Source organism: Phyllostomus discolor, chromosome 4 (genome assembly GCF_004126475.2).
Source record: "Phyllostomus discolor isolate MPI-MPIP mPhyDis1 chromosome 4, mPhyDis1.pri.v3, whole genome shotgun sequence".
NCBI classification, from domain to species: Eukaryota; Metazoa; Chordata; class Mammalia; order Chiroptera; family Phyllostomidae; genus Phyllostomus; species Phyllostomus discolor.
In genome coordinates this window covers 131,001,487-131,021,247 of record NC_040906.2, presented here as the reverse complement: position 1 = coordinate 131,021,247, position 19,761 = coordinate 131,001,487, and the positions used below count along the sequence as shown (strand labels likewise).

At 37.3% G+C, this 19,761-nt stretch overlaps 1 protein-coding gene across 1 annotated transcript in view; it reads left to right on the top strand.

Moving 5' to 3' along the window:
* Positions 1–19,761, top strand: part of LOC118500231 (protein eyes shut homolog) — a 271,851-nt gene that overhangs the window by 139,127 nt on the left and 112,963 nt on the right. The window contains exon 5 of the mRNA XM_036024309.1: positions 19,540–19,712. Within this exon, the coding sequence (XP_035880202.1) occupies positions 19,540–19,712 (173 nt within the window). The remainder of the gene's footprint in view (positions 1–19,539; positions 19,713–19,761) is intronic.

The window sequence follows — 19,761 nt, the reverse complement described above, 5'->3', positions numbered from 1 at the left end:
TTATCTGCTCTTCATTCTAAATATCTTTGCTGGGTAGAGCAATCTTGGTTCTACCAAAGTAGGTCCCTGCTTTTCATCACTTCGAATATTTCTTGCCAATCCTTTCTAGCCAGCAAAGTTTCTTTTGAGAAATCAACAGACAGTCTAATGGGAACTCTGCTGGAGATAACTAACTTCATTTCTCTTGCTGCTTTTAAGATTCTTTATATTTAACCTTTGGCATTTTAATTATGATGTGTCTTGGCTTGGATCTCTTGGAATCCATCTTGTTTGGGACTCTCTGTGTTTCCTGGACTTGCATGTCTATTTCCTTCACCAAATTAGGCAGGTTTTCTTTCATTATTTTTTCAAATAGATTTCCAATTCTTGCTCTTTCTCTTCTCCTTCTGGTACCTTATGATGTAAATTTTGGACCTCTTAAAGTCGTCCCAGAGGCTGCTTACAACTATACTGTTTTTTTGGATTCTTTTTTCTTCTTATTGTTCTGATTGGTTGTTTTTTGCTTCCTTATGTTCCAAATTGTTGATTTGATTCTTGGCTTCATGCAGTCTACAGTTGTTTCCCTGTAAATTGTTCTTAATTTCAATTAGTGTATTCTTCATTTCTGACAGCATCTTTTTTATGCTGTTGAAGTGCTCATTAAGTTCCTTGAGCATGCTTATATCCAGTGTTTTGAACTCTGCATCTGATAAATTGCTTATCTGCATTTCATTTAGCTCTTTTTCTGGAGTTTGACCTGTTCTTTCTTTTGGGCCAAGCTTCTTTGTCTCCTCATTTTGGCAACCTCCCTGTGTTTGTATCTATGTATTAGGTAGAGCTGTTTTAATCTGTGTCTTGGTAGTGTGGCCTAATGTAATAGGTGTCCTGTAGGGTCCAGTGGCACAGGCTCCCCAATCACCCAAGCTGGGTACTCAAGGTGCACCTTTCATGTGGGCTGAGTACACCCTCCTCTTGCAGTTGAGCCCTGGTTTCTATTGACAGATCAATGCGAGGGATTTCAAGAGTCTTAATTACAGTTTCAAGGACACTTTTTCTACATAAGGTAACATTGATAGATTCCGTAAGTTAGGGGCTGATATCTCTGTTGGCCATTATTTAGCCTACTAGAGGACTCAACAAATGTTTTTAACTTAATTAACTAACAGCTTGACCCTTAAACTGGTTCATTTATTCAATAAACTTGTCATAAGAGGTGACTGGAAGGATATGCACCAAACTGTTAACAGAAATCATCTGTGCTGAATAGAACACAAGTGAGGGGAAAGAGAAAAGACTCAATATCAATACTGACTACTCTATACACTTCCATATATTGTAATAGTTTTTAACATATTTTTGCATTACGAAAATAACTAAGCAATAGCAGCTTTATTCATAATTGGCCAACCAAGATGCACTTCCATAGTAAATGGATAAATAAACAATGGAATATTACTCAATATTAAACAGAAATAAGCTATGAAACCATAAAATTTATGGAGGAAACTTAAATGCATATTATTAAGTGAAAGAAGCCAATCTGACAATGATACCTACTGTATGGTTCTGAGTATATATATGACATTCTAGGGAAAGGCAGAAATTAAGAAGGAGGGAGAGGTGAATTGGTGGAGCACATAGGATTTTTAGGTGAAACTAGTCTATATGATACTCTAATGGTGTGTACATGTCATTATACATTAGTCAAGACCCATAAAATATGTAACACCAACAATGAAATCTAAAGGAAGCTATGGACTTTGGGTAATAATGCGTCAATATTCTAACAAATGTACTACTCTGGTGTGGGATGTTGATAACAGGAGAGGCTATATGGGTGTGGGAACAGAGAGTACATGGGAACTCTGTACTTTCTGCTCAATTTTTCAATGAACTTTAAATTTCCCTAAAATAAACTAAGCAAATAGATGCATACATTTAATGCATAAGAATCATGTATACAAAATTATCTGGATGCAATATTTGACACTGAGATGCCTGACCTATGAACAAATTATTCAATGTACTGTGATACATGTAATAAGAGAAGTACTGTTTAGAAGGAAGGTAATAAAACCTTGGTACTCACAAAAAAAAAAGACCTAAAGTGAACATATAGATTTGGGATTCATAATCAAGCAAGAAAAATGCTTGGCATAATGAAAAATATGAAAACTATTTAAGGAATTATGAAGGACAACTATTTCAGTTCAGTGTACCTGGCCTTCCAAGTAACTAATATAGTTGGACCAACAGACACATATTCCAGTATTATGCTAGATACTAATATAAAAATATGCACAAAGTGCTTTGAGGTAATGAGAGAAACACTTAGCCCAAGTTCATGGCAGATATAGAGCAGAATACCATGCACAGAGCATCAATCCCAGGAAGCAGAACATGGTACACCAAGTATCCATTCCAAGGGAGGATGCCAGATACTTTGACCTACTACATTTCAGTATTAAAGTTACCAAGGAAAACACAAGTCAAGCACTGAATGGAACACTTCACTTACTTTTTCTTTACTCTTCTGTATGGAAGGGAAAGAGCAAGATCAGCTCCAATAGTGTGCATTCATTTCTTAAGGCCAGCAAGTCCCTTTCCCCCAACCTCAGTAGCTCACACAAACCTTTCTTTGCTGCAGTAGAAGAACCCCAACTCCTCCCCACAGAGTACAAAACACTGAAACTTGCAGCGTAACCAAGGACCCTTGACATACATACTTAGACAGAACAGAAGGGCACTCGTTGAACATGAAAGAGGGTGAGATATTCCCATACATAGTGATACACCAATCACAGACTGTGTGGGGCTTTTTATCTCTTGGGAAGGAAGTGTTCTAGGACCAAGGCCTGTTCTTATGCAGCCAAGTGGGAACAGAAAGACTGAAGGCAAGAGGCTAACTCTCCCAATGAAAGACCAATCAAGTTTGTGGAAACCTTTCTGGGGAAAAAAAATGGCAACTGATATCATTCCTGAAGTTTAAATAAGAATTATTCATGTGAAGAAGAGGAAGATTTTGGGGAAGGGTATGCTAAGCAAAATGAAAAACTCAGCAAAAAAGGGCACAAAAATGTGCCCTGGCTGGCGTAGCTCAGTGGATTGAGCGTGGACTGGGAACCAAAGTGTCCCAGGTTCGGTTCCCAGCCAGGGTACATTCCTGGGTTGCAGGCCAGAACCCCCAGCAACTGCACATTGATGTTTCTCTCTCTCTCTCTCTCTCTCTCTCTATCTATCTCCCTCCCTCCCCTCTCTAAAAATAAATAAATTAAAAAATAAATAAATAAAAAATAAAATCTTAAAAAAAATTCTCTCCTTCAGAGATTTAAAAAAAAAATGTGGATGGATAGTAGGAACTGCACATGGTTCAATATGTCAATGAAGAAAAAATTAGGGTAAGTATTTGACTTAGGTTAGCAGAATATGGGGCTGAAAAGTGTGTAAGGGCACCTAGAGACTACTAGACTTAACCTTGTCAGTGATGAGTCAGTGATGCACCTTACTGAAAGATGCCAGGTAGACTGAGAACAGAATAGGTTTAAGATCAAAGTAGATAAAACCCAATAGTAGCCTTAAGGTCATCCAGAAAGTATGCAGATTTATAGGATGACTGGGACAGATTAACTAGCTGTGGCCTGAAGGTATTGCTTTTATCCATAGGGGATTTAGTTTTTGGTTCCAGTTCTGCTTCTAACTAGCTGTGATAACTTTATAGTTCTCAATTCCTTCATCTCTAAAATAAAAAAAGGCGTTAAATGCTTTTGTGTGTCTCCTAAAATCCAAACTTCTTATTTAATAATTATGCCTTTGTTTTCTCTCATATTATGCAATAATGAATACTATAATATGATTCATATTATGACAGCTTGATACAATTTTAGTTGATTTGATTAATAATTAAAGCAAAATAAAATTATTAAATTGTGGGAAAAGATGTTATCAAAATTTTAAATAAGGTAGATTTATAAATATTTATGCTCAACACCTCTGTTATTTTATAAAAGCCAACAAAAATACCTTTTACTTCCATTTTAGTTAAAGTTCTTTAAGTCTGAGTCTCTTAGGAGTCAGGATATATTCTTATTTTACTCAAATCTCAACATAAATAAAACTATATTAACATTTCTTTAGAACAAGGTAGTGTATTTACATATTTGAAGCTTAGATTAATACCTAATTGGGTCCTTATGCCTGCAGATGCTGTCTCACTGGTGGGCCCCTATTCCATCAATTTCTTTCTAGGTCAACAGTTTGCATTTTAATGTAATAAATGAGCCAGACGATGTCCTGACCTACCTGCCCTCCCAATGTCTGGTGTGAAGGAGAATAGAAGCAATTAAGTGCTTGATTATATCCATTAGCAAAAAAGTAAGAAAACAACCTTTTATGTCAAATATTAAAGTTTCTTCACCATCTATGCTTAGATTTAATTTTCTCAGGTACAATTTTTTTTCATGGTAATATTCAACACTGTGAAACTCTTGCTATTGCACTTTTACACCTTTGGAAAATGTCAACACTCAGTTTTATAGCATTTGATTTAACTCTTTTGGGGGCACTTTCAACTTTTCATAATTTATAGTCATCTCCCAAAAATCTGTGATAGGCATAATTAAGGTAGCAGTCAGAATAAAAGGTCAGTATATGGATTGAAGTGTTATAAAGCATCTATAAAAAAGGGACTAAAAAAAATCAGAGCAGAAACTAACTTCTTTAATATCTCATCATCTTCTTATCACCTTATTACCAAATTCCTAGAGAGTTTATCATTTTGAAAATATGCTTTGTTACAGCTTATACAACATCATGTACTTCTGGAATCACCCAAATATTTCTGGAATCACTCAAATATTTCACACAATGATCCAAAGTAATAACTTCACATTGTTTTCTGTGTGCAACCATTTATATGCAATTTTTTTCTCTTTTTGCTTAGTCTGTACAGACTATTACATTTCCAATGGTGAAAATGGAGACAAGGTCTTGTTTTATAGATAAGGTATCTTAAAAATACAAATTTAAAATATGTCAGGTTTTAATCCTGTGAAATGTACCCAAAAGAAATCTCAATGTTCCTTGAAATCAAATAAGTTTCAGATGATCCATGTATGACCCATGTCAGTAAAGAGATATCTTGTTTTACTCAATAAAAAAAGTGTACAGATTATTTAGACACTATTAAATCAAGGCATGACAAGAAGCACTGAGCATTAAATTTTTATCCTAGATATCAGGAATCTCAGATACCAAATTTAATTTGGTATCTTCAATTTGGTACCTTTATTTGTCTTGAAGCCATGCCCCATGAGAGAGGCTTCCTCTGAAGACAGCTCAGCTTGAACAGTCATTCACTTATTATTTAACAAATATTTGATATTAACTATATGCCATTCATACTGGCATAAGAATACTCCCCCCCAAAAAGGGCTACTGTAACCAATGTTTATATCTAAAAAATTGGACAGTTTCCATTAATATAGAGATTATCTTATTACTCTCAAGGTCAGACTCTTGCCATGGCAATGTTGTGGAAGGATAAAAACCAGGTCACCAGAAATATGTATTATAATCATCTAGGAACTTTTTGAAAATATATATTCCCAATTCCCATGCCCACAAGAGGTTCTAGAGGCTACTCTTGGAATGGTGGGCTCTGTGGATCTGTATTTTTGGCAAATTCCCATACAATAATGATGCAAAACTAATTTTAAAATCTACTAGTCTAAACTAAAATCTTGAAATTTTAGTTTATAAGACATGACTAAGATAGAGTCATGTCTTATATGTCTTTCTGTCCTGAAGGCAACACTGGGCCTGACACATGTCAAGAACTTTATAAATATTTAATTGCATGTCTGAATGGATAAGTGGCATCAATGTGTCAAAGATGAGAGGAATTACTTCTGGCCATGGATGTCATTGAGAAGGCAACACTGAAGTGTTTCTTTAAGTATGAGAAGAATGTTTAGTTCTCTACTTGAAAAAAAAATAAGCACTGAGAATAGATTTTCCTGGAGCAGCTACAGGAAAGTGGGCAGCTTTTTTTTGGATTGGAGAATACCCAGCCTCTCAATCCATACCACAAAGAAGCAGCCTGTGTGGCCAGCACTCAAAGCCCATGCTAATGCTAGTGAATCACTCACTACTCCTGGTTCTCTCAGTGCCTCATGGAGTATGTGCATCACCACAACATCACAAAAAAAAGTTTAATTATTGTTTATAAAACTTATAATTTGTGATTAAGATATTGGAGTATGTTAGATTTCCATGTAAACACTACTCCTAAATTTGTGCTAATTTAGCCATGTAATTTAGCATGAGACTCAAATGGGAAAAACAGGCAAATACAAATTTAATAAAAATGGAAGTGCTCCTATAGTTAATAAAGCATTTCTTCACAAGGCCAACACTAAAGATTTCAAATACATCATTTTCATAACAGTTAATAAAGTAAATTAATATTCAATCTCCATAAGCAAAAGTTATATTTTCAAAAATAAAATATCTTTATGAAAGAAAGACTCCTCCTTTCAAGGAAATTCTGCAGCTTAAATTATCCTCAGTATGTTTAATAAAGTGAATTTTATGACTTAAATGTAAAAACGTATCCCAAGAATTCTTTATTGACCCACCTAGAATTTTAAAAATCAGGATTTGATGGACTATCTGAAAAATAAATTGACATGAAAGAAGCCTTTAGATTCTTAATACTTGCAAAACTGGTTTATATTTTTGTTCACCAAGAACTAAACCAGGTTTAGTTCTCAAGACTTTTTAAATATATCTTACGTATAGTAGAGCACATGACTCTCAACTATAACTCCCAGTAAATCTTTACATACGTATACACCCATGTAACCACAACCCAGACCACGATGTGGTCCTCCTAACGTTTCCTGCTCTTGAGTTGCTCCCTGAACCTTCCCAGTCTATATGCTTTCTCACAAAAGTAATCACTATCCAGCCAGGAGATTTTAGTAAAACTAAAAATATGTGAAAAGTTGTCAGTAAAAGAAAGTTCTATTTAAAATTTAATATACTATTGTCTTCTTTTTAAATACTTGATAGAAACTTTACATATACTTTGTTAGTATTAAGAATGCTTTAAGAGATTGTTTCAGGAATATGTTTTTAAAAGAAAAATATTACATTCTGTATTTTGTTATCGCACCTCAAAAATGCATAGGATTTTGTTTGTTAATTCCTTGAACACACATTCACTAGATAACCATTACATGCCAGCCATTGTTCTAGGCTCTGAGAACAATACTCTGTAATATGGTAAGGATTCTGCTCTTATGGAGTTTATATTCTAGATAGCAGACAGTAAATCAGAAATCAAACAAATTAGAGGATACAAACAGTCCCTAACTTACAACGGTTCAACTTACAAGGTATCGACTTCATGATGGTGTGAAAAACATGCACACTGAGTAGGAACCTACTTCAAATGTGAATTCTTATCTGTTCCTGGGTTAGCCATACGCAATGCAATATTCTCTCATAACATGGGCAGTGGCAGCAAGCACACGATCATGAGCGTAGCAATTGATACTCTACAGTGTACTACATTGCCAGTGTTTTTTGGATATTGTGTCATGTGCTTTCACACCCCATCATGGCTTCTGGTAAAAGAAGAGGAAGGAAATCATTATTGAGGGGATACTCAAGGGAACTGCCCAACTGTAAGCTACGTAAGTGTCCATGAGCATATTTTAGATGGACTACACTAAGTAAGCTATGATGTTCGGTAAGTTAGGTGCATTAAATTCACTTTTGACTTACAAAATTTCCAACTTACAATGGGTTTACCTGGATATAACCCCATCACAAGTCAAGGAGCATCTATTGAAAAGATTTCAAAAGTCATCAGTTGTTGTAAATGTATTAAGGGTAACATAATGAACAGAGATGATCAGTCTGGGGACAACATTAGGTTAAGCATAGGCTCCTCTCAGGAAATAACATTGTAGCTGAAACATTGATGAGAAGGTACTAGCCACACAAAGATCATACAAAAGGGGAAGAGGGGCCCAGAGAGAACACAAAGCACCTAAATGGGGGGAAAACACAGAATGCTTGCAAAACAGAAAGATCAGGACCATAACTTGGGTTCTCCCCAGAAGCAGAGGTTAAGTCACAGGCTTAGGTACAAAAAACTTGTTGGAGGTAAACCCAAGAAGGAAGTAGAGGACTGGAGACAGGAAGAGAGAGCAGTAGAAAAGGTAGCAGAAGGAGAAGTTGCTGAATCACTGCTCTGGGTGATGGGGGTGCAATTCTACTGCGATCTCTAGAGATTCTCACAGTGACCAAACAAAGGCTGAAAGGTGGAAGCTTTTTTTCACTCATTCTTAACCACCATTAGGTAAGGAAGAACTATATGAGGTCCCTTTGAAGGGGACTGAGGCACTATTGTCCTATGTACAATGTTTCTTGTATCTTGTATCTTCTTCAATAAATTTCTCTATTTTTCATATTAAATGGTTGTATACTTTCTGGACAGGCCTCGTCATGTAGTAGGAATTTTTTACAAAGTGCCCTATATTGCTTTGATCAACTGATGCGAACCCTGGCTCATGGGGTCCTCATCATTATGGATGAAATGAGACATTCACATGGACTACTGAATCTAGTGGACAAAAGCCTTGTTTCTCTCAAGGGAAACAAAAGCCTCAGCCCTTCCTCCAGTGAGCTTTCATTGTCTTACTGGGCACATTACAAGAAGGTCCTCATTGATTATGCACAGGCTCACTTTAGATGGTTACCTTTTTCAGAAAACAAAGGAGCCAGTGCTGCTAATGACATCACATAAGAGGGATATTTGCAAATGTAAAGGCAAAAGTGGTTGAACCGGTTATGCTCATCCTTGGAAGGTTTAGCATGGTTCTCAGGAAGTTGCTTTGCAGTAAGTGTCCACAGTTCAGGGTGAGGGAGTTTTAACAAAAAGCAAGACTCATAGCAGCCTAGGTACACTGCAGGCCTGATTCCCCACGGGAGAACCTATCCATGGGCGTGGGTCCTGTGCATCTCCAAGTGGGAGCTGGGCCCACACCATGCAGAGCAGTCTACTACAATCAACTGATGGGGGAAAAAACACGTTATGTTCAAGTTAAATGTTGGAATATTTTGATATAAAATCAAAGACATTCTTGCATGACCTAGCCTCCCCGTTTCTGAACTCTAGGCAAAAATGGCTGCTTTCACATTCCAGAATATGTCAGGCTTTCTCTCATGTCTTCGTACATGTTGTTCCCTGTTTGCGATACTCCCCACTAATTACCTAGGCTAATTTCTAATTTTCTGTATTTCAGTTTAATTGTTAATTCCACTGAAATTTCCCCCTCTGACTTTAGATGCCCTGGTTGTCCTCTCCCACAGCACAATGTGATATTCTTTCCTAGCTCAACCGTTTGTAAATTTATACTCAACCGTTTAATTCCTATCTCCCTATTCAGATTATACATTCACCATGAAATGGGACAATATCTATTTTGTTCACCACAGTGTTACAGTGCCTAGCAGTACCTGGCACAGAGAAGTCCAGAAAACACTGGTTGAGAGAGGGACAAATTAATGACTTGAGACAAAGCAAACTAACTCTGTTGAGGCATAGCAGAGTGAGTGGAAGGTCTGCCCCTTGCCCCCATGGAAACTATGGACCACCTTCCAGAAAGTTTAGTGCAAAATCAAACACATTGTGACAGCCTTGCTTTTGGCAAGTGATGTATCACTGAAAGATATTTGTATGCACGTATTTATTGGCGACTTGAGTGACACTTTTTGTAATAAAACCAAGTATCCCTTAAATAGTCTGTTATGATACTCCTTCATACCTAGAGATTTCCTGAAGGAATTGGGGTTGTCCCTAACAATTCTTTTGTAATAAATGACTACTGAACAACTTCCGGATTACCTAGTTTCTTTTCTTCTTGTTTTAGAAAGTGAGAACTTGATTTGAGATATCAGAGGTTGAAAATGGCTGCAGGATTTTTCAATTAGAAGTTCTAGTGTGTCCCTTCTTTTTGATGTGAAAGGCTAAATCAGTTTCTGGAAAATGCTGACATAGTATTAAGATAAATTATGTCCTGTCTCTAAAAGTCCTGTAGAGTAATTAACCTCTCTGGGGCCTAATGATGGCAATACTTCCAAGTGTGATTCAACGAGCCAGCAACTCTCTCTCTCAACCTGTACTTTTTGTTATCTATTTTACTTCAGATTTAAAACAACTACAATAAATATTTTATAACCTATTTTACACTTCAGTGTAGATTAAAAAATCTATGCAAAATTCAACTCTATTATATGACAGATAGGAGTGACCTCTCCATGCTGAAGACTCGTATGTTGTATCTATATGACATAGAGGGTGGGGGAGGTGTGGAGGGAGAGGGAATACCTTGAAATGAATTCCAAAATGAATTCAATTTCAGATTTAATAAATTCTGAGGAAAGGGAGTTTAAGTATGTGTCTATTTAAATACAATTTTAAGCCACAGAGAAAATTTTAGTTCAGTGTGAAGTGGATTGAAGAGTTTGTAGCAATAACTTACACATATAGGTTAGTTACCAGGAAATATGACTTTTTTTTTTTTTACCAAGAAATAGTTCAAACCAGTGAAGCAAAACTTCAAATGATTCTCGAAAAAATAAGTTACCTCTGGTAGTCAGAGATCTACTCTGTGACATAACCTGTCTCAGAAGACAGCGCCTGAGCCCAATAGGTAATCCCTTTCCAAACCAGGTCTCTCTCTGTGCTGCAGTGAGCCTAGCAGTTTCAGATTTGTTGAGTAAAGCAATTTTGGAATTGCTTCCTGCAGATGGAGATGCATTTTATAGTGAATCATTGAAGCTGTAAAAATAACAAACTGCTGGAAAAGAGGCTTAAAATGTTTCCCCCAAATAGTGAAATCTTATCTAGCCCATCTGATGGAGCAATTGAAGGGAAAGAAACTAATTGAAACTATTGAAACAGCAGGGAAAGTTGACTATTTCTTTTTTTATCCATTTAACATAAAAGAAAATTGTCACATCTAATAGAGTGTCCAAAAAATGTGTTAACTAAGGTATGAATGCCTTTTAAAATTGTCCTTTACCATCCATAAGGTCACTGAACCGAGAAGCTTGCCTCCAGCAGAAAACACCTTCTGACAAAGGCTGGCTATTGTAAGTGGCTTTCAAAGAAAGAGCATGGTCCACTTTAATGTCATGTCAACTGATTCTAAGATGAGATCTAGTCTTTCCCAGTGCAAAGAATCTGAAAACTTAAACTTTTAATTGAAAACGCCAGAAGCCACTTTCAACCTTTTGTATTTAAAACACAAATGATTCCTTTCAAGATTAAAAAAAAAAAGAAAGAAAAGAAACAGAATACTTTTATCAAAGGTAACAAAGCAGTGATGTGTTATCAGCAGTTCTTTCAAGAAAGTTGTTTTCTGTTCTCTGAGCTTTGTATCTAGTTTTATCAACTTAATACAAAATATTACTCTAAGATCATGACCTAAGTATATGTAAATTTGAACCCTAATAGAATGAGTTTACAGTTAATGTAGCAGTTAAAATAAAATCACAGCCCTTATACTTCAGAATTATTAAGCTAACCCTTATGTATAGTAGGCTCAGGGGAAAATATTATAACTCCAAACAAAGAGCAACCATACGTAACACCAGTTTGCTCTAGATAGTTTCTGTTCATTCCTGCTGCCCTGCCATCCTATTCTGCTTAGCACTCATCCCAGATGTTTAATTCTATGATGAATTAGCATCATCGCCATAGTCATTGTCATTGTCAGCAGTTGTATGAATGGAGTTGGGATGCTTTCTGTTCAGTTAGTTCTCCCTCATGGTCATAGCTTTTATATTCACAACTATTCCCAAGAAGCTAACCAAACAGTCCTCAGGAAGAACAGTTATTTCATGTACATAGTAGTATTTTTAAAAGAGGAGTGGGCCCTGGCTGGTGTGGCTCAGTGGACTGAGTGACAGCCTGAGAACCAGAAGGTCACTGGTTCAGTTCCCAGTAAGGACCCATTCCTGGGTTGCAGGCCAGGTCCCTGGTTGGGGACATGTGAGAAGCAATTGTTTCTCTCTCACACAATGTTTCTCTCCCTCTCTGTCTCCTTCCCTCTCTCTAAAAGTAAATAAATAAAATATTTTTAAAAATAAAAATAATAAAAGAAGAATAGGAGGTGGAAGGGAGTAAACAGGGTCAAATATATAGTAATGGAAGGAGACTGGACTTTGGATGATGAGCACACAAAACAATATAGATAATGTATTATAGAATTGTACACTTAAAACTTATATCATCTTATTAATCAATGTAACCCCAATAAATTTAAAAAGATATACAGGACAAAATATAATATTTGAAAGATCTTAAAATAAGAGTATGCATTCATTTGAGCTTAAAAAGAACTTTCAATACTGTGATCCCACACTCATGGATATTTTAGACAATGAAGTGATAACAAAATCATGATGGAGAAATACTTCAGTGCAACCTTCATTCATATAGTAAGTACTTTAAATTCTTTAAGTATTTGAGTCAAAGTTTATTTTTCTTCAGTTGCCTTTCCCCCAACACCAACTAGTGTTAAAATCCATAATTTCTTGTGTCTTTGTTCATAAATGTGTATTTTTCTAAAGAGTTATTATTTACTGTTCCTTATGTTTGTGAGGAATAAATTTCCCCACACCAATTTTGTAAACAGTCCTTAGTATCATTAAAGAACAACAAGAACAACCACCAGTACTTGTGCCATGCTTCCAGGTTCCTGACAACAGTTGAATTGATCAGCTGCTCATTATACCATGGGAACAGCTGAGTAGAAATTGTATGTATGTGAACATTAGTGAGGTCAAGGGGATGGGTGAACCAGCATTTTGTTGGCTTAAATATTTTAAGATAATTTTTTCTTTTTAGTAGGAGTTAAAATAGCATTTTAAAAGCTTATACTAACTCTTCCAGTCTTAAATAGCCTTCAGGTAGGCACATTATCTGAGAACTCCAAAGCTTCAGAAGCACGGCATTTACTGATTCTGTTAGATTAGATTCTTCCCAAATTGCCCTTACAGTGCAGGTGACTAGAGACTGACTGATTTTGCAATGAACACAGAGTAAGAAAGTCTATTATGAAATTGTTGCTTAGGCACAAAATCTAATCTTAAAGACCTGAGATATTTTTTTTAATTGGGGAGAGGTGGTGTAGACAATGAAATGATACATTTATTCAACAATTATTCTTTCATCATTATATTTTCCTACCCATCAGCACCCTCCACTTCTTCCTTCTTTCCCAGCCCACTTCTAGTTATACCAGATTCCATTCTGTTCTTATCCCACAATTAACTGATACAGACTTCACTAACTGTATGTTCCACCTATGCCGACCTCCTTTCCCTAACACATAATGAGCAGCTGATCGATGCCAAGTACTGTGCTCATGCATCCCTCATTTAATTTATTTAGATTATGGCCACTTTTATCATGTTAGCTCCCTCTTTTGGGTTTGATGTTTTTTGAGACTCCTTCCTTGTAAGCAAAGATTTAACTCCATGAGGACTACTGGCTCACTAGGAAAAAAAAAAAGTAAAAGACATCCCATTGCTGGGAAGAAAATTTCTGACTGGGGGGGGGGCTCCACCCACAGGGCCCCCCTGGCCACCACAGATGAGAAAAAGTCTACAAAGACATGATCTGCATGGGGAGAAAAGGTGGCTGATCTCTCAAAGGAGAAGGGCCCAGAGCCTTTTCCTCAATTGGCTTTTACTGGGTTCAGTTTGCACAGGAATACAGGTAAAGTTCATTAATCATTGTTAGGCAGTAAGGATCAAACAATAGATAGCATACAAAGAACTACATGGGTTTATTTTGAGTCAGGATCAGTTAGCTAAAGGGCTACCAAACTTGGGGAAACAAACTCATTTCCTGCTCGGACTTCTATCATTTAATTAAGAACATTCTTAGCAAAGCAGGTTTCATAGGATCTTATGTATTGTTTCTTAGGCTTGATCACCCGGGGAACCCACCCTTTTCAGCACAGGGCCCTCTGTCATTGTTTCAGGCTTAAGTCAGGCAGGGGAAGTAAGGCAGCCAAGAGATTAGGAGGCTTCTCACAGACAGAATGAGAACTCAAGCTATGTCAAAGCCGAGGGGCGAGGGTCCCTCACCTCCTTTTGCAATAGCCCCCCAAGTCCTTCCCTGAGGCCCCCCGTAATCATGCCTGTCTTAGGTCATCCCTCCCTTGAGGAATCTTACCCATCATTGGCTAACCGATCAAGCATTGGGGGCCAGGCAGGGTGAAGTAAAAGGGGCAGAGGTGGTGCCCCTTCCAGGGAGATAAGCTTTGTCTCCTTAGTGGCTTATGGTCCCAAGGTCACTCACTCAGCCTTAGCCATGGGGGCATTTCAGCTTCTGAAACCAGGCAGGGTAGTTCCCAACATCTGATCATCTTTCTTTACCAAGAAAGGTATTCTTTTTTTCTGGTAAAACAAACTATGGTTTTAAGAGGAAAAAGGAGGGAGACTGAAGAGAGAGAGATTATAACATAAACCAATTTTTCTTTATAAAATAGCCATATAATTAAATTGGACAGATCCTAAAACAAGAAGAAACAGAAATATTTTATATTGTTTTCAAGTTATTCCTGTTTTATATATTATTTCTTTAGATGTGATTCTATGATTGTTATTATTGCTCTCACTCTTTTTCATCTTCTTTGTGTCTGCCTTAGCAAAATCTTTTTATAAAGAAAAAAAAGCTTCTGAAGCAGGACATTCTCCCTAAGCTCTCCCTAAGCTGTTCATGGGTTTATTATATGGACCATATTCTCCACGTTCACTTTCTAAGCCACCCAAGATAATTTTGATTTTGCATCTTTTTTTTCTATTATTTTCACATTGGCTATTTTTAAAAAGAAAAAAATGAAATATTCAACTCATTTGAAAGGAATTCAACATTTTAAGGAGGCTTGAAGGGAGGCAGGTATATATACCCTTGTAGCCAGCAGACTCTTACAGGAGTATAAAATTCATGAAAACAGAATGAAAGTTCCCCGTGAACCACAGCTACTGGGGATCTCATTTGCATTCTTTCTTATGCCTGTGCTGTTGTTCTATATATAGAACAGCCTATACATAAAGATGGGGTATATCTGCCAATAGTAATTTTATTTTTTAGAAGTATCTAGAGACATTATTCTTAAGGATTCATTCTGCTCACTTTCTTGCTGAGAAGCTGCCTCTCGACACTGTGGGTGGCCAACTTTGAAATCTGCTAATAATCTGTTAGGCACAATAAGTTCAGGAAGAGTTATTTATTTTTTTAAGTTAATATATGCAGAAGTCCTTTTACTTCTAGAAGGTTTTGAGGCATCTGGCTGTGTTATGTAAATAGGAGGCATCCTTTTCAAACTAACATCTTTGATTTTTTTGAACAGTTAAATTTTCTAAAGATAATTTTTAATACCCATAGAAACTTAATGACAGTCATTTCATATGCTAACCATACTGTGACCTGCAATCAAATATGCTGTAGCAGTTACAATGCCAGATTATATAGATGTTGGCATACACTTAGGTGGTATGTTTTTAACTAAGCTTTTAAATGAGTGAATTTTTTCCTATTTCATGTTGCTGTCAAGTATAATGCACATGCAATAGGCCATAAATGGCACTAGTAAATAAAAATTCTCTAATCTTTGTATTGTGTTTTCAGATACATGTTAGTCAAAAGTCAAAATGCAGCCCAAAAAAGAAAATTACAATGCCCTCGCATCCTCTAAGGACACAATAGTAACTAATATCCATCAAGTTTTTACTCCAGTGAGAAAATTTGTCTCAAGGGAGCTGGCTTAAGCCCAAAATAGACTATGCAAAAGCATCACTGATGACAATTTTAAAATGCAGAACCTTGGGCCTGACTCCAGATCACCTAAATTAAAATCTCTGAGGGCAGAGGGAGCACAGGAACCTCCATTGGAAAGCCACAGGGAAGATCCTCTCAGGCACCAGTCCAGAGACCAGTTTTAAGAAGGTCTTAAAGTCCTCACCACTGTTTAAATATGTATGTAAATTCACATTACACATGTTATGTCTTACAGGTATTAGTTCACGAACCTATATTGTCTCTCCTACTGAGAGCAGAGACGAGTCTTCTTTTCCATGGCACATGGCTATGTCTGTGATGTGGGTGCACAGCAAATATTGGTTGGCAGCCATTGGCAATAAATGTGCAAGTTAAAAACTTCACCAACCTCTGGGGTCTTTCCCAGACCTACTTTTAATTCAGAAAAGTGCCCTGACTTACCTAGAGGAAGATTTGCAATACAGTTTTCTGTATGGTACATAGGTCTGAGAAGGATAAGCTTGTTAAACTTTCTCAAATGAAAAGGTATTTATTTCATGTGACTATATTCTCCCATAACTGAATGAAGAGCAGCCATCAAATTCACAGCAGTGTAACAACATTTAAAGGAAACCGGGTGGCCCTGACTAGTATGGCTCAGTGGGCTGAGTGCCAACCAGTGAAGGAAAGGTTGGCCGGTTTGATTCCCAGTCAGGGCATATGCATGGGTTGTGGGCCAAGTCCCCAGTAGGGGGCATGTGAGAAAACCACACATTGATGTTTCTCTCCCTCTTTCTCCCTCCTTTCCTTTCTCTAAAAACAAATAAATGAAATCTTTTTTAAAAAGAAAGAAACCAGGCAAAGGAAGGTGAAACAGTTAATCACTGCTTCCAAAGTGAACTGTTGCATAAGGTTCTTCAACCTCAGGGCACCACTTCCTTGATGGGCATGGCCAGTTGCTTCAGAGTGTGGCAAAACACCAAAGTGACTTAAGTGACGATAAAAACAACTGACTTGCTAGCTTTTGAAGAAATTTGGATTCAGTAATGGGATCTTTGGTAAAATCTGAGTTAGAGAAAACTTTAGGTCCAGGTGTTATACAGTGGGTGGCAAAATTTTATAGTTTAAATAAAATAGATTTTATTTAAACTATTGGCAAAATATCTGGCACTCCAGGAAATTTTTTGGACTTGAAGGTAAAACTTGAAGTGAAGTATACAGAGACCGACCACCATCTGGCAAAACCTCAATTGGTTAAATCTGATTCCTTCTAATGAAACACTATGGAATACTAAGATGGGCCAGAGGGCTTTGAACACTTACCCTTGGTAGGCCAGATAAGGTGATTTTCCCCTTTCTTGGAATGTTCTCTACAGAATTCCTGTTTTTCTCTGCCCTAGCCGCCTGCCGACGCACACAGATGCATGCAGTTAGTCATATCCGCGTGATTTTATACAACCAACGTCTCCCAACACCTGATGAAAGCAAAAAGGAAATGAAGCCTGATTTATCAATAGGACATGATTAAAATTAGTGTTTTCCTTGGTTTTTGACATAAAAGCATCTTTCCTGCATTTCAAATATGGCTAGGTCTATATGATTAAAGCACTTCAGTCAGTCAACATTTAGATCCATTTGACTTTCATACATGTGGCATTCTCCTTTACTATAAAAAGAATAATTTGGTCCTTCCAGAATGCAGCTTTCAAGACTTGCACTTTTAGACTTTATCCCAGAACACAGATGTTTAATACTGAGCTTTCAACTCCAAGTTAGGTAAGTGGAAGTGATGTTACATTAGTTTTATTCATGGCCCTAAAACATGAGGTTCCTAACACTTTAAGTCCCACCAGAAGATACCTGCCAGGTGGTCTGGTTATACTTTTACCACAATTCTCAGGCAAAAAGGAATAGCATTGGCTCAACTGTCCTCACAGCTTTGTTTTGTAGCCCAGAAACAGAAGAGTTTGTCTAGGGAGCTTTATAACCATCTTAGTGCTATTGACCTTTATTTATTCCCAACTCTGAAAACCTGTAAGATTCTACATCTGTACACTATGTGCAAAGCCCTGTGCACGTTGCCATCAATAAAATGAGGAAATTCCTAATCACATATGGAATCTCCTCATGTGTCAGCAGAATCTGAGGATCTCAAAGCCTCACACCCCTCCAAAGCTCTCTTAACCTGCTATCTGATATCCCAAGGTTCTCCACAGTGCTGCATCCCATTAACACAGAAAGTTAATATAAAAGTATGGGCCTTTTTGGAAAAGGAAACCTCTTCAGATTTTGAAGTCAGGTATTCGTTAGTATGAAAGAATCTGAGACTTTCCCGAAAGCAAATTTATTTTGGACTAAGGGATTAAAATATGTAAGGAAGGCATCAAAATACCAGAATGATGAGAAAGACAAGAGAAAAATCTCATGGTATGGGCGAGACCCTGAGTCATAAAGATAAAATATACTAGCTTTCTAATTCTTGGGATGGTCCTGGCACCTACATTTAAAAGCTAACAGTCATATTTACAAGATAGGATGTAAGCAGGAAAAAATAAAACCCTAAAGATCCATATATGGCAAGGTTGGGTGGATTTAAGATCATGAGAAGAACAAAAAAAAATGGGAAGAAAAGGACATTAATACTAAATAGAATTCATTTAACAGCAAGTGACAAAATCCCAACTCAAACTCACTCAAAAACTAAGAAGGGGGTTAAACTAAATTGGCTCATATAATTGCAGAGTGATAGTTGGATCAGGTGCCTAAATAATAGCATTAGCAATCGATCTCCCCTGGTCTCTTATATTTGCATTGCTTGGTATGAGCTTTTTTACTCTCAGCCAGGCTCTCATCTCTGGGTAAGCAGATGCCACCAGCAGCTATCAGTTTAGGCAACCCCAGTAAAAAAAAAAAAAAAAAAAGCCAGTTGCCCTGGCTTGGCCTGCACTAATCACTGAGCTTGACACCAGGAGTCAGGATCTGCCCCTCCTATAAATGTGGGCTGAGAGCAATGGAGGGGTGGGTATATGAGGAAAACTGAGGCTAGGGCTACTTAAAAAAGGGGAATAGACACAGAAAGGCAGAACAGATTCAAGTCACTTTCCCCTGTGGAGAAACCCCCCCAGCAGGAGAGGGAGCATTTTTCCTGAGCGCAGCTGCACAGGCACTCTCACGCTGGGCCTCCAAGCCATATTTTAAGCCAGAGAGTTGCAAAGTCATTTTGGTCCCCACTGTGATTTTCTTTTCAAGTACCACAGGGGCACTTTTGGAAGACAGTGTCCTCAGTGGAGGAAGCTTGTCACCAGGCTTGAAATTATCTGAGTTTTAAGCCGAAGACAATTTTTTTCTAATAAATATCTGAAGCACTTTACTAAGGCAATGCCACACATATTTAATGAAGCCCTGAAAAGGCACCTAGTGTGAAATAGAGGATGAGATAAATCAAAACTGAACAGATGGCTTAAAATAGAATTCATGGCTTGAGACAATCTATAAAGCTGTTAATCTGCTTTTGATGCAAAGTACACAGCTACAAACAGTTAAAAGTTAAATAACACAGAAAGAGAAATGGAGAAGAAAAAATTCCACTTAAAAGAAAGAAAAATTCTACTTATTAGACAAGATGTAATTGTGATTTTATTTACATGTGTGTATACGTGTCTAATAGAACAATTATTCTCTGGTTGGATTAAGAATTCCTTTTGTCTTCTCAGTGACGGTGAAGACTGGTTTTGTGAGTGTCCAAGGCTGTACTCGGGTAAGCTGTGCCAGTTTGCAACTTGTGAAAACGACCCATGCAGAAACGGTGCCACCTGCGTTCCTAAATCCAGGCCAGATTTTGTCTGCCTCTGCCCGTATGGGAGGTCTGGACTGCTCTGCACTGACGGTAGGAACATTGGATTACTGAGCAAGGGGCCCAGGCAGCAGGAGGTGAA